General features: G+C 44.1%; 2 protein-coding genes across 4 annotated transcripts in view; both read right to left on the bottom strand.

Annotated features, from left to right (window-relative positions):
- LOC121547191 overlaps positions 1-5,059 on the bottom strand; it is a 34,333-nt gene extending 29,274 nt beyond the window's left edge. For all 3 annotated transcript variants that reach the window (XM_041858329.1, XM_041858330.1, XM_041858331.1), the window contains exons 1-5: positions 4,966-5,059; positions 4,730-4,848; positions 4,270-4,473; positions 3,804-4,116; positions 3,490-3,549 (exon numbers count right to left, since the gene is read on the bottom strand). In XM_041858329.1, coding sequence (XP_041714263.1) covers positions 3,490-3,549; positions 3,804-4,116; positions 4,270-4,473; positions 4,730-4,833 — 681 coding nt within the window. In that variant the 5' untranslated portion in view covers positions 4,834-4,848; positions 4,966-5,059. The remainder of the gene's footprint in view (positions 1-3,489; positions 3,550-3,803; positions 4,117-4,269; positions 4,474-4,729; positions 4,849-4,965) is intronic.
- Positions 5,060-5,062: 3 nt separating this feature from the next.
- LOC121548103 (pleckstrin homology domain-containing family A member 4-like) lies at positions 5,063-14,793 on the bottom strand. The gene is made up of 5 exons (XM_041859484.1): positions 14,545-14,793; positions 5,742-5,814; positions 5,487-5,585; positions 5,163-5,239; positions 5,063-5,066 (listed from the first exon to the last, which is right to left on the bottom strand). Exons 1-5 carry the CDS (start codon positions 14,583-14,585, stop codon positions 5,063-5,065), a joined length of 294 nt encoding a protein of 97 aa, XP_041715418.1. The 5' UTR covers positions 14,586-14,793.
- Positions 14,794-15,803: the final 1,010 nt, after the last annotated feature.

Genomic DNA, 15,803 nt, shown 5'->3' with positions numbered 1-15,803 from the left:
ATAGTTTTGATGTCTTCACTATTATTCTACAATGTAATAAATAGTAAAAATAAAGAAAAACCCTTGAATGAGTAGGTGTGTCCAAACTTCGACTGGTACTGTACTTTCTATAATAAGCCATGTATGTTACTATATATACAGTGGGGAGAACAAGTATTTGATACACTGCCAATTTTGCAGGTTTTCCTACTTACAAAGCATGTAGAGGTCTGTAACTGTGAGAGATGGAATCTAAAACAAAAATCCAGAAAATCACATTGTATGATTTTTAAGTAATTAATTTGCATTTTATTGCATGACATAAGTATTTGATCACCTACCAACCAGTAAGAATTCCGGCTCTCACAGACCTGTTAGTTTTTATTTAAGAAGCGCTCCTGTTCTCCACTCAATACCTGTATTTACTGCACCTGTTTGAACTCGTTACCTGTATAAAAGACACCTGTCCACACACTCAATCAAACAGACTCCAACCTCTCCACAATGGCCAAGACCAGTGAGCTGTGTAAGGACATCAGGGATTAAATTGTAGAGCTGCACAAGGCTGGGATGTGCTACAGGACAATAGGCAAGCAGCTTGGTGAGTTGGCAACAACTGTTGGCGCAATTATTAGAAAATGGAAGAAGTTCAAGATGCCGGTCAATCACCCTCAGTCTGGGGCTCCATGCAAGATCTCACCTTGTGGGGCATCAATGATCATGAGGAAGGTGAGGGATCAGCCCATAACTACACGGCAGGACCTGGTCAATGACCTGAAGAGAGCTGGGACCACATTCTCAAAGAAAACCATTAGTAACACACTACGCCGTCATGGATTAAAATCCTGCAGCACACGCAAGGTTCCCCTGCTCAAGCCAGCGCATGTCCAGGCCTGTCTGAAGTTTGCCAATGACCATCTGGATGATCCAGAGGAGGAATGGGAGAAGGTCATGTGGTCTGATGAGACAAAAATAGAGCTTTTTGGTCTAAACTCCACTCGCCGTGTTTGGAGGAAGAAGAAGGATGAGTACAACCCCAAGAACACCATCCCAACCGTGAAGCATGGAGGTGGGAACATCATTCTTTGGGGATGCTTTTCTGCAAAGGGGACAGGACGACTGCACCGTATTGAGGGGAGGATGGATGGGGCCATGTATCGCGAGATCTTGGCCAACAACCTCCTTCCCTCAGTAAGAGCATTGAAGATGGGTCGTGGCTGGGTCTTCCAGCATGACAACAACCCGAAACACACAGCCAGGGCAACTAAGGAGTGGCTCCGTAAGAAGCATCTCAAGGTCCTGGAGTGGCCTAGCCAGTCTCCAGACCTGAACCCAATAGAACATCTTTGGAGGGAGCTGAAAGTCTGTATTACCCAGCGACAGCCCCGAAACCTGAAGGATCTGGAGAAGGTCTGTATGGAGGAGTGGGCCAAAATCCCTGCTGCAGTGTGTGCAAGCATGGTCAAGACCTACAGGAAACGTATGATCTCTGTAATTGCAAACAAAGGTTTCTGTACCAAATATTAAGTTCTGCTTTTCTGATGTATCAAATACTTATGTCATGCAATAAAATGCAAATTAATTACTTAAAAATCATACAATGTGATTTTCTGGATTTTTGTTTTAGATTCCGTCTCTCACAGTTGAAGTGTACCTATGATAAAAATTACAGACCTCTACATGCTTGTAAGTAGGAAAACCTGCAAAATCGGCAGTGTATCAAATACTTGTTCTCCCCACTGTATATATATAGTAACATACATGGCTTATTATTATAGAAAGTTCACATGATAATAATGATGGTAAGTTATACAATTATCTTCCTATAAATACACTATGATAAATGATCATGTTATTAAAAAGATATACAGTGCCTTCAGAAAGTATTCATACCCCTTGACTTATTCCACATTTTGTTGTGTTACAACTTGAATTCAAAATGGATAAAACATTTTTACAAATCTTATCCATCTACACACAATACCCCATAATGACAAAGTGAAAACATGTTTTTAGACATTTAATTTAAGACAGAAATATCTCATTTTACATACAGTGAGTATTCACATCCCTGAGTCAATACATGTTAGAATCACCTTTGGCAGCGATTACAGCTGTGAGTCTTTCTGGGTAAGTCTATAAGAGCTTTACACACCTGGATTGTACAATATTTCCACATTATTCTTTAAAAAATTATTCAAGCTCTGTCAAGTTGGTTGTTGATCATTGCTAGACAGCCATTTTCAAGTTTTACCATAGATTTTCAATCAGATTTAAGTCAAAACTGTAACTAGGCCACTCAGGAACATTCAATGTCATCTTGGTAAGCAACTCAAGTGTATATTTGGCCTTGTGTTTTAGGTTGTTGTCCTGCTGAAACGTGAATTTGTTGCCCAGTGTCTGTTGGAAAGCAGACTGAACCATGTATTCTTCTAGGATTTTGCCTGTGCTTAGCTCTATTCCGTTTATTTTGATCCTAAAAAACTCCCTAGTACTTGCAGATGACAAGCATACCCATAACGTGATGCAGACACCACCTTGCTTGGAAATATGAGGAGTTGCACTCTGTGACGTGTTGGATTTGACCCAAACATAACGCTTTGTATTCAGGACATAAAGTTCATTACTTTGACACATTTTTTGCAGTTTTACTTTAGTGCCTTATTGCAACCAGGATGCATGTTTTGGAGTAATTGTATTCTGTACTGGCTGCCTTCTTTTCACTTTGTCATTTTGGTCAGTATTGTGGAGTAACTACAATGTTGTTGATCCATCCTCAGTTTTCTCCTATCACAGCCATTAAACTCTGTGACTGTTTTAAACTCAGCATTGGCCTCATGATGAAATCCCTAAGTGGTTTCCTTCTTCTCCGGCAACTGAGTTAGGAAAGACGCCTGTATCTTTGTAGTGACTGGGTGTATTGATACACCATCCAAAGTGTAATTAATAACTTCACCATGCTCAAAGGGATATTCAATGTCTGTTTTTTTTAAACCCATTTACCAATAGGTGCCCTTCTTTGCGAGGCATTGAAAACCTCCCTGGTCTTTGTGGTTGAATCTGTGTTTGAAATTCACTGCTCAACTAACAGACCTTACATATAATTATATGTGAGGGGTACAGAGATGAGGTAGTCATTCAAAAGTCATGTTAAACACTATTATTGCACACAGAGTGAGTCTATGCAATTTATTATGTGACTTGTTAAGCACATTTTTACTCCTGAACTTATTTAGGCTTGCCATAGCAAAGGGTTTGAATACTTATTGACTCAAGACATTTAAGCTGTTCATTTTTTATTAATTTGTAAACAATTCTAATAACATGATTCTTCTTTGACATTATAGGGTATTGTGTGTAGGCCAGTGTCACAAAATCTCAATTCAATCCAAGTTGTGTATTAACTTTCTGTGTACACAGTGTATGTTGTTTATTGATGTATACTATATACTGTATACAGAGATTATGTTCTGTTGTGCACATTCTGTGTATATTTACAGGGTACTGTACCTTTCCTAAAGCTTTTCGTCCACTTGAAATATGGTGGAGGGAGGAGTATACAGGCGTGGGCTAGGGAAGAAAAGCAACATGAAGATTGAGATAATTAAATAATCAAAAACCAAACCTTAATCCCAACCTTAATTAACTTCCTCTTTAATTATATTATGCTGTCTATGTTTTAGTTTTACCTTGTCACGATGACACACAATGACACACCACATACTCATGAATCCTTCTATTATAAAAGTATTTACCCAGCATCTACACATTTATAAGTATTGTGATAGAATAACAACACAAATAATTCATTGTTTCCTCCTCACACTGTTGATTGTTTGCCATCTCTCAGTCCCTGGAGTGTGGGGGGCGGACTTAAACTCCAGCTTGGGAGACGCAGGGGCGTAATGGGTCTCTGGCATAACGGGAGGATCATCCTGGGGGCGAATGTCAACCCGGCCCACTGGTGTGTGGGGTCGCGACCCCAATTGACCTCTGGCGGCTAAAGAACATGTCCCAATAAATTCTATGGGCTTTGGTGGTGTGTTAAGACCAGAATGGAAGGGAAGGGGATCCTCGTCTGTCCGGTCTCTCCTTCTGCTGCTAAACTCTATTGGGCTGGATGTTTTGGGCGATGGGCTGAGTACACAAGAGAGAAAATAGCACAGAATGCCAAAGTCATCACCCCCCTTTACACAATTCACCCAAATTAACCGTATTACTTTCTAAATGTGTTTGGTGACAGAGACAGTGACAGATGGCAGATGTCTAGACACTGCTTCTGCCTACTACCTTTGTTGCATGCTCCGCCTCCCTCTCGGTTCGGAATGTGGTGTCTCTATTCTCCCCCCGGTGACCTGATTTGGTTCTCTCTGTGATCGGTTGGTGTGTGCCGCATTTTGGGAGAGACCATCTCGGAGAGAGGGGGAATGAGGGAGATCAACAGACTCACTGCTGCCACCTATCTGCATGAAGTCCTGATAACTCGAGCAACGCCTGAGAGGATCAGAAAAGGGAGGATAATACAACAGTAGAGAAAATGGTAGCATTATGACTGGATTAAACCCTCTTTATAACAAAATAAAATAAAATAATGTGTTAAAGAAAGTTTCTAATGAGCCCTATATTATTATTATTATTATTATTATTCGTTTTTGTATCATTATTATGAATCCCTAATATTACTAGTATTATTAGTATAATTATTACTTAGGGAAATGCTAAGATGAAGAGATGGGATATAGTGCTCTACCTGTTGATGGAGTTGTCTGATTCCATACAGGCAGACTGACTGAGTGCTCTGACCCAGCCCAGCATGTCCTCCTGAGTGTCTGCACTGAAGAAGTAGGAGCGCATTCCCTTGTGCACCACCTTATATAATATGAATATATTATTTTACAGTATACACAGACACAGTATAAACACATACATGTACTAAACATACAGTCAACATAGTGGAAAGTGGAATGTATACTTTATGTTACTTACTTTGAAAGAATTTTTTCTGTTCTTGCACTCTCGCGGTGTGCAGAATAGAATGTTGTAGCTAGGTAGCGGGATGCTACCCAAAACAGATTCTTCTCTACTATCTAGAAGAGAAAGAGGATAGAGAAAAAGAGAGGCTAGAGAAAACGGCACTATTTATGTAAGGTACACACACAACGACATGATAAAATATTATTTGCTTGCCTTTGTAGTAGAACAGACAGTAGTTAGACAGGACAAACCATCTTCTTTTCCACAGTTTCAGCCCAGAGCTGTCCTACATGGGACAAAGCATTTATAAGAATTATAAGCATTACAATTCATAAGCATTTATGACATGTATAATCATGTATGAAGCAGTTATAAGCATTAATAAACATATACAAGCATTTATAAAGGCTTATTCGTGAGTTATAATAAAGTGTTTCTGAAAGTCCTACATCCACATTCAATACAAAGCCTGTTTAATGCTACTTCGCAGTGATCAAAACATAATATAGGACGTTATGCTTACTGAACAGTACCTTCTTATTGAGCCAACCCCTGATCACCACGGGGCAGTTGGGGTCTCTCTTAGCTGCCCTACATCTCTTCCCGAACGTGTGTACCCTGTCATCACCGTCCTGTAAGAGTTTGAAAGAGGATCATTGATAACGATGCTGATAAAATAACCTCAGTAAACGTTGATGTTCATGATGTTCGGTAGCGTCAATGAGCATTGAGGTTGTTAAACAGAGACTAAGCAAAGGGAGAGGTGGTTCAGGACAGGAGAGACAAACCTTGCTTCTGACAGGGAAAGAGGAGATTGTGACAACACTTGAGGCTTGGCTCATTCTGTCCTGATCCTCCATTCTGTGAGAAAGATACAGAGAGAGAAAAGAGGAGAAAAGATGAGATGAGGGTGAGGAGAGAAGATTAGGGAGGTAAGAAGAGAGTAACACATTATGAATACTTGTACGCACCTCAGTGTCTGTATGAAAGATTTGCCATGTAAGAATAATACGTTGATGTTAAAGAGTAAAGGTAGAGTGTTGTCGGATCTAGGGACAAGAAGATGGAGACTACATCTTCATATTAAGCTTATGATTGGTATTCAAAACTAGTGATGACGATCTGAACCTTTTAAAATAATCTACAAATACTTCGATCAGGAAATCAATCAGGACAAAAACTCATTAGGGACCTGTAGTGGGCCTTCTTGTATAGACATGATGACCAATAGGGGCTCTCCTTTCTAAGCAAGACCTTGCATCTGGGCCAATAGGAGTCCTACTTCTTTATGTAGTCCTTTGTGTAGCCTGTTGTGCAATTGATCCACAATTTTGGAGTACAGCTAAGTTAGGCTTATTTAGCGTGACCTGAACCATTATCGCTTTACTAAATGAAAAAAGGCAAACTGTGACCATAACAGCAAGAGGCACATAATAATAATAATAATATGCCATTTAGCAGACGCTTTTATCCAAAGCGACTTACAGTCATGCATGCATACATTTTTTTTTTGTGTATGGGTGGTCCCGGGGATCGAACCCACTACCTTGGCGTTACAAGCGCCGTGCTCTACCAGTTGAGCTACAGAGGACCACACATAATGGCTTGTACTACACAGCTGTTGAGCAAATTGTCCTTGCTTGTCTACGAACAGTTGACAGCAATACCAACCAGAAGAAACCAAGCACAAACACTGGTGAGTAACAAATCAACACCTACAGTCAATGGCATTAAAAAGCAATGAATCCCTTTGAAAACTGCCAATGTGGCATCAATATGAGTCAGTAACAGTTATTCTAGTGTCAAAGTTGACTACAAAGTGTAAATAGGATAGTTTTGGTCATAGAGTCAGTCCCGTCTAAACGGAGTTTGGAACATCCATGCGTCACAATGGGTAAATGAAGGTTGGGTTTTCATTTGATGATGTCCAATTGCCCACTAACATGGGGTGAACAGCTGCTGTGATTGTTAGGCCTACTGCTGCTAGGTAGCTCTCTCTCTGCTCTACCCCTCCCCTCTGTCTGTCCTTGATTGCAGGAGTGAAGTCTGGTGTGCGGGAGTCAGGGTTCCAGCTGCAGCTCATTCACCATAATCACCTCAGCCTTTAAGACCCGGTCAAACTTTCCACTCATCGTCAGATCATAGTCAAGACAACCATGTTAGTCTCGCTGCCGACTCAACCTGTCTGTTTTCGCTCTTGTGTTTTTTGGACTGTTTATTTACTTTTTCTCCTGTGCCACAGATATTTGGAACCTGACTCCTGCCTCCGCTTCACTCCTGCCACCACCATCCTGCTCTCCACTATCGGGCCTCTCCTTTGGACTCACCACGGACACTAGGACATTACGGTACCACACCTGCCCTGACCTGGATCTGTACCCTCCCTGTAACCTGGACTTGCTCTTCCCCATTTATTGGAAACCTGGACTATTGAACATTATAATAAACCTGTTAAAACTTCTCTGGCTTGGTGTACTTGTCTGCATTTGGGTTCTATCCAGTTAATCATAACAGTATGATCTGACCAACATGAACCCAGCAGACAGTAGCTCGGATACCACCCCAGAGTGCACTCAAATTTGGACTGCCATAGCCAATCAGGGCATTCTACTTGGCCAACATGATACCCTGTTTAAGACGATTGCTGAGGACAGTCAGGTGCTGCTTAATCAGGTTCAATTACTCACCAATCAAGTGTCTGTCCTTACTACCCCTTCAGCCCAGATCAGAGAGCCTTTTGTTCCTGCTCCAGAGCGCTATGACGGGAACATGGGAACCTGTGGCGATTTTTTGACTCAATGCTCGTTAGTGTTTGAACAACAGCCCCTCACCTACGCCTCAGAAAGAGCCCGTATTGCCTACCTTATCAACTCTACTAGCGGTTCCGCTCGTGCCTGGGGATCCGCGGTCTGGGAGAGTCAGTCGGACATTTGCAACGCTTACGTGGCCTTCACCACGGAGATGAGGAAGGTTTTTGACCACCCCGTACGAGGCAAGGAGGCTGCGAAACGGTTGTTTTCTCTTCGGCAGGGGGCTCGTAGTGTGGCGGAGATGGCAGTGGAGTTTCGGACTTTAGCAGCAGTGAGTGGTTGGAATGACGAGGCATTACAAGGAGTGTTCATCAATGCTTTGTCTGAGACTTTAAAAGATGAATTGGTGTCATATGATGAATCGCCTACGCTGGATAATCTTATTTCACTCACTATCAGGTTGGATAATCGGATTCGGGAGCGCCGCCGGGGAGGAGTGTTAGTTCCAAGCAACCTGTCTGTCATCAACAAACTCCTCCCTGCATCGTCCCTACGGAGAGAGCCGTGTCTTCCCGAGTCGATACGAGGAGCACTGAACCCGAAGCCATGGAGGTGGGTCGTGCACGGTTGTCCTCAGAGGAGCGTGCACGTCGTATTCAGGCTCGGGTCTGCCTGTATTGTGGAGAAGCTGGTCATTTCGTTCCTTCCTGCCCAGTTCGTCCGGGGAAAAGGGGCCGGCTCATCATTTATGGGAGAAGTTTTGGTGAGCCGAGCAGCGGATTCTTCCTCTTCTCCCCGCATTCTGCTCCAGGCATCCCTCCAGTGGCAGTCCCAGAATTTCTCTGTTAGTGCGCTGATTGACTCTGGTGCCGACGTAAAGCTTTTTGGATAGAGAGTGGGCTCAACAAATGGATTTGGAGACTGTTCCTATGGACTGTCCGCTGCAGGCTAAGGGTCTAAATGGACAATTGTTGACCCGCATTACCCATCAGACTGTTCCTGTTTGTCTTAGAGTGTCGGGAAATCATCAGGAGAACATTCAATTCCATATTATCGACTGCCCACAGACTCCCCTGGTCCTTGGTATCCCCTGGCTCATAAAACACAATCCACACATTGATTGGGTGACAGGTAGCATTGTTTCATGGAGCACATTTTGTCATGTGAATTGTTTGTGTTCTGCTCAGACTCCTGCCAGTACTGTGCCTCAACCTCCACTGGAGTCCATGGATCTTTCTGCTGTTCCTGACGTGTATCATGACCTGGCATCCGTTTTCTGCAAACACAGAGCTACTTCTCTTCCTCCTCACCGGCCTTACGACTGCGCCATTGACCTCCAGCCAGGAGCCCCGCTCCCCAGCAGTCGCCTGTACAATCTCTCCCGGCCGGAGACGGAGGCTATGGAGAACTACATTCGGGACTCCTTGGCGGCAGGTATTATGCGTCCTTCCTCGTCACCTGTAGGAGCGGGATTCTTTTTGTTGCTAAGAAGGATAAGACCCTCAGACCCTGTATTGATTACCGTGGACTTAACAACATCACCATTAAGAACAAGTATTCTCTACCTTTGATTAATTCTGCTTTTCCCCTCCTTCATGGTGCTACCATCTTTACGAAACTGGATCTACGAAATGCGTATCACCTGGTGCGCATTCGTAAGGGTGATGAATGGAAGACTGCCTTCAACACACCCTTGGGACATTTTGAGTATCGGGTTATGCCTTTTGGGTTGTCTAATGCCCCTGCTGTTTTTCAGGCACTAGTCAATGATGTCCTTCGGGACATGTTGAATCGGTTTGTTTTTGTCTATCTGGATGATATCTTGATTTTCTCAGAGTCCTCCCAGGAACATGAACTGCATGTGCGCCAGGTGTTGCAAAGGTTGTTGGAGAACAAACTGTTTGTGAAGATGGAGAAATGTGAATTTCATGTGTCTGAGACCTCTTTTTTGGGTTACATCATAGCTCAGGGGGAGCTGCGGATGGACCCAGCTAAGATCTCTGCTGTCACGGACTGGCCAGCTCCCTCTACCCGCAAACAACTTCAACGATTCCTGGGGTTTGCGAACTTCTATAGGAGGTTCATCAAGGACTACAGCCGCATTGCGGCGCCACTCACCGCTCTCACCTCCATCTCACGACCGTTCGCTTGGAATGAAGGGGGCCGAATCAGCGTTCGAAGAACTGAAACATCGCTTCGCCTCGGCTCCCATTCTGATGCAGCCGGACCCCGACCGCCAGTTTGTCGTGGAGGTGGATGCATCCGACACTGGGGTAGGTGCAGTGTTGTCACAACGTTCTCCTGAAGATAACAAACTGCATCCCTGTGCTTTTCTCTCAAGGAAACTTTCTCAGGCAGAGAGGAATTATGATGTTGGAAATCGTGAACTGCTCGCCGTTAAGCTGGCTCTCGAGGAGTGGCGACATTGGTTGGAGGGGGCGGAACAACCCTTCATCGTTTGGACGGATCATAAGAATCTGGCTTACCTCCAGTCAGCGAAGCAGCTCAACCCCCCGTCAAGCCAGGTGGGCACTATTTTTTGGGAGATTCAATTTTTCTCTGTCTTACCGTCCTGGGTCACGCAACGTCAAGCCTGACGCCCTGTCTCGTGTTCATTCGGCTGTTGATACTGGTAGTAACCCTGAACCCATTTTGCCTCCTACCTGCAGTATTGCAGTCATCACATGTGACATCGAGGGGATTGTTAGACAGGCTCAACATCATCAAGCTGACCCTGGGAGGGGTCCTCCTAACCGGATGTTTGTCCCTGAGTCTGCTCGCTCCCAGGTACTTCAGTGGGCTCACTCGTCTCCCCTTACCTGTCACCCTGGAGTTTCGCGGACCCTTGACTTTGTGCGACGGAAGTTCTGGTGGGCCACGATGGAGGCGGACACTCGAGCCTTCATTGCTGCTTGTACGGTATGTGCACGAAGTAAAAACTCCACCCAGGCCAGCGCTGGTCATCTACGACCTCTACCTATACCCAGCCGGCCCTGGTCGCATATCGCTATGGATTTTGTCACTGGACTTCCCCTCTCATCTGGTAAGACTGTCATTCTTACGGTGATTGATCGTTTTTCTAAGTTCGCTCATTTTTTGGCCCTACCTAAACTGCCCACTGCCAGAGAGACGGCTGATATTTTGGTTGAACATGTGTTCCGCTCTCATGGTCTACCCACGGATATTGTCTCTGACAGGGGTCCCCAGTTTGTCTCCCAGGTGTGGAAAGCTTTCTGTAAAGCTTTGGGCATTACATCCAGCCTGTCCTCTGGATATCACCCCCAGACCAACGGGCAAGCCGAGAGAGCGAACCAGGAGATGGAGACCGCACTTCGCTGTGTCACTGGGTCTAACCCTGGGTCATGGAGCTCCATGCTCCCCTGGGTGGAATATGCTCATAACACCTTGACTAACGCTTCCTCTGGTTTGTCTCCTTTTCTGTGTGCTCTGGGTTATCAACCTCCCCTGTTCCCTTCCCAAGAGAGGGAACTTGCGGTACCCTCGGTGCAGTCCCACATGCGCCGCTGCTGCAAGGTCTGGAGGAAGGCCAGGGTAGCTCTGTCCCGAGCTTCGGCGTACATGCAGAGGCAAGCCAACCGTCACCGGTCCCAGGCTCCCGGTTACTCTCCTGGTCAAGAGGTATGGCTGAAGTCACGGGACCTTCCATTGAAGGTGGAGTCGAAGAAGATGGCGCCTCGTTTTATAGGACCGTTCAAGATACTGTCTATTGTTAACCCCTGCGCGGTTAAGCTACAGCTTCCTGCCTCCCTACGGGTTCATTCCACCTTTCATGTTTCCCAGATTAAGCCTGTGTCGGTTAGCCCTTTGTGCCCGCCCTCTCGTCCCCCTCCTCTGCCCAAGATCGTGGGTGGGGGTCCGGTCTACACTGTCCGGCGACTTCTGGATGTTCGCTGCCGGGGTCGTGGTTTCCAGTACCTGGTGGATTGGGAGGGTTATGGTCCTGAGGAACGTTCCTGGGTGCCCAGGAGCTTCATTGTGGATCCTGCTCTGGTTCGTGAGTTTCATAGGTTACATCCTGATAAACCCTGTCGGCCGCCAGGTGGCGTCCGTAGAGGGGGGTACTGTTAGGCCTACTGCTGCTAGGTAGCTCTCTCTCTGCTCTCCCCCTCCCCTCTGTCTGTCCTTGATTGCAGGAGTGAAGTCTGGTGTGCGGGAGTCAGGGTTCCAGCTGCAGCTCATTCACCATAATCACCTCAGCCTTTAAGACCCGGTCAAACTTTCCACTCATCGTCAGATCATAGTCAAGACAACCATGTTAGTCTCGCTGCCGACTCAACCTGTCTGTTTTCGCTCTTGTGTTTTTGGACTGTTTATTTACTTTTTCTCCTGTGCCACAGATATTTGGAACCTGACTCCTGCCTCCGCTTCACTCCTGCCACCACCATCCTGCTCTCCACTATCGGGCCTCTCCTTTGGACTCACCACGGACACTAGGACATTACGGTACCACACCTGCCCTGACCTGGATCTGTACCCTCCCTGTAACCTGGACTTGCTCTTCCCCATTTATTGGAAACCTGGACTATTGAACATTATAATAAACCTGTTAAAACTTCTCTGGCTTGGTGTACTTGTCTGCATTTGGGTTCTATCCAGTTAATCATAACAGTGATTGCTCTCTATCCAATAGCATTGACAGTGAGACAGACCTGCTCAGCAGCTCTGACTGTTTACATAATATAACACGTCGCACATTTTTTTACTTGAGAAATACTGCACCAAACATCTTAGTTAGATGTCAAATTGCGCAACTAAAACATATTCCGCAAAAACATCAAAATTAATTACAGATTTCTTGAGTTATCTTAGATTCATTCTGGGGGTTTTGAGGAAGTGAAATAGGCTTCTGCGTCTACAGTGTCCAGTGGCTCTTTACGATTTAATGTGAAGACCTAAACTTGATCCTCAATAACAACGAGTGTACTCAACAGGCCTTGCCTCACCAGACCCAACCAAAATTACCAATACACTCCTGCATACAACTGTACAAATCAAGCTGTGTGTCGCTCCCATCCAATTAAATCCCATCAAAATCACAATGTCATTCACTACCATGTACAAAATGTAAAATGTCACAAACACATATCCAAACCGAAGGGTTTTCCGCTAACTGTTCCTTGAGAGGGGGGTACCGTAGTGTACTTGCCAGCCCCTTTTTCCCCATCTCTCTGAGTCCTCACAGGCCCTGCCGTCCCATGGCGAAAGTGACAGGTGACAGCTGCATTGCCATGGTAGCAGGGAGGGGTCTGGGAGTGTGTGAAAATCAATCTGGCACAGAAGACAAAGATGGCAGATATAATAGGGGAACGGGGAACACAAAACTGCAGACTAGACTGCACAGCTGAGAAAGACAGAAAAAGGGGAAACCCAAAATTAAAAAAAAAGGTGGACAGGGGGATGGGGTAACATGTTGGAGGTAAGGAAGCAGGAAGGGATGAAATCATTGAAAATCCATCAGTTTTGTGTGTGTGTGTGTGTTGTTTTGTCATTGTTTTACTGTAGCCTGTTACTAGCTAGCAAGCTCCATAGATACAGCTATGCACAACAAAATCTAGCAAAGAGGAAGATTCATGAGGAACATTTGAAACAGTGCCACCACAAAGCAGTCGTGGGAGCCCCAGTTATTCCGAATCGTAACATTATTAATCTACGCAACTATCAACCAACCACAAACAAGTGAGACATGGAGTAAGAGAAGACAACAAGAAGCCATTGTCATGTGGGTGTAGTGAAATATTTGGAGAATATCCTTCTTAACTAGGGGGGTCGCTCGCTCTGGGAACAGAAACGGAAAATGCTAAAGAGCGCTAGCAAAGACAAATGGTGTGTTTGTGTACCACACAGAGTGGGCTTTGTAGCCTAGCACTCAAGGAGCCTGGAGCATCATGAGAAGGTCGACACTGAGCATGTTGAATAAATCACGTAGGGAAATTGTTTCTTTCCATCTACGCACAGATCTCACTAACGAAGACACTTGTATGTTGAGTCCACCAAAGTCAGAAAATCGTAATCTTCAACAGTAACACACTAGGGATGACGTGAGCCACCCTCTTACCCTATGAAGATTTTATAATTACCTTATTTCAGGTAATGAGAAAAATGGCTTTGGATGGCATCATAGTGTAGTATGAATCTGAAGCCTATCAAACAACACGTTTATGGATAAACACACATTTTACATATCAAGTGTTATTCAGCCTTGCTCAAAATAAGTTCAGTCCCATGTCTCAAATTTCAACCACAAACAATGGGTTATATCAGGCAAACTGTACAGTACAGTATAACATTTGAACACCCAGATGACTTTACTGGGAAGTCATACAGAGAATGGTTTACTTTATAATAATACCAGTAGTAAATGTATTGGAACACAATATCAATACAATAAGATCACTGTAGATCAACCAGTGAATCACTTTACTGAGAAAATGTCATACAAATCATGAGAGCCTATTGAGTAAACCAAATGAATATACAATAAATAAGGATACGTATTTTCTGTCTAATCTACTGTTTATGATTTATCTATTGATATTACAACTACTAATTTCCCCCAATTAATTATGTACTGTGACTTGTTACCAAAATATCAATATGTTAATTAATAATATTGATACAAAGTTAATTTGGGTTCATTTTATGTTTGTATTTTACATTTGTATAGTAAAGAAGAACCATAGAACTGCTTTTGAAATTGAACTGAATTAAATGTGACTGGTCTGTTTTTTGGGTAAAATAAAAAAAGACTTCATAAAGAGTCCTCAACATACCATTTTATATACATTTCTCAATGAATCATAAAGATGCCATATTGCTGTACCTGACCAATCGTGTCCGCCTGCTGGCTCTCTCAACCTCCATCACTTGGCTCTAGTCCTGAGTCCTCACAGCATCTTCCCAGGGTTGGCTGCTCTGTCCTGGCTATCACAATCGCCTGTTGCTCCTTCAGTCACAACACTATCCTACTTTACTGTACTTCATTATCCTAATATGTGTTATCTCTATCTCTATCCCTCCTTTTCTTCTGTACTGGGTTTATCTGTGCAATTTGTCAGGCAATCTACCTACGCTGTCCATTGACACTCAATCAGTCTTTCTTCCTTCTAACAGTGGGCTCTCTGTGTGCTCCCTCTCCCACCCTCCCTCCCTCCCTCCCTCCCTGCCCTTGGCAGTCTCTCTCTTTCGCTGAGTGTGGGATTGTGACTTGGGCATTTCAAAGAAAAAGCTGTCCTCTCTCTCTTTCTTCATCTCTACCCGCCGTGACATTTTACTGCTATTCCCCAATTTATCAGAATCTAGGCTTGTGCCAAAGCAAGTAGGGACTCTAGAACCGTTTATACCCGGTTCAAACATGCATCCTTTGTCCTGATCTTGTACACTTTCTGATTGTGCCCACATTTTTAGACAGGTGTAGACTATTGAAAGACTCATTGTGATCTGATTGTGATCAGATCTTCCTGACCACGTCTGGAGGTAGTCATGCACACATTGTGGCAGGGTAAGTGTAGACAGATCTGGACAGTGAAACCATTTAAATTGTCATTATACCTCCCTCTAAAATCATTTGACAAGTGACGCCATTGACTTATGGCATCAATATGTATCTTGAAATAAAGAAATATGAATTTGAAAGAATTTCTGTCAAATCATTTGCATTCAGGGAGGGACCAGGATATCTGGCCACAATGCGGACACAGAGGACGGATAAGAGACACATTTTACTACGACGTGTAGACACAACGGCTACAATATGGGTACAATCAGAATGTGGATAAGATCAGGACAAAGGACACATGTTAGACCCAGGTATAAACAATGCTACTGACGTGTACTTTCAGTGATGGTTTTGACCCTTATTACTCTTGAAATATCTCTGTCATTGTATCATGTTGGTGTTATACTGCACTGTTTCATTAGACAACAAATACTGTCTCAACATCCAGTTTAGACCACAACTGATGCTCCAGAAACATTGGTCAATAACACATTAACAGGGAGGATATTTTTAGGCTATGATAAGAGGAGAAAGATAGAGGAACACTCACCCAATCTAATATTACCTCTAGTGAACAGTCAGTG

Source organism: Coregonus clupeaformis, chromosome 31 (genome assembly GCF_020615455.1).
Source record: "Coregonus clupeaformis isolate EN_2021a chromosome 31, ASM2061545v1, whole genome shotgun sequence".
In the NCBI taxonomy this organism is placed as follows: Eukaryota; Metazoa; Chordata; class Actinopteri; order Salmoniformes; family Salmonidae; genus Coregonus; species Coregonus clupeaformis.
Note: the sequence above shows the minus strand (reverse complement) of the source record. Positions and strands in the feature narration are given on the sequence as shown.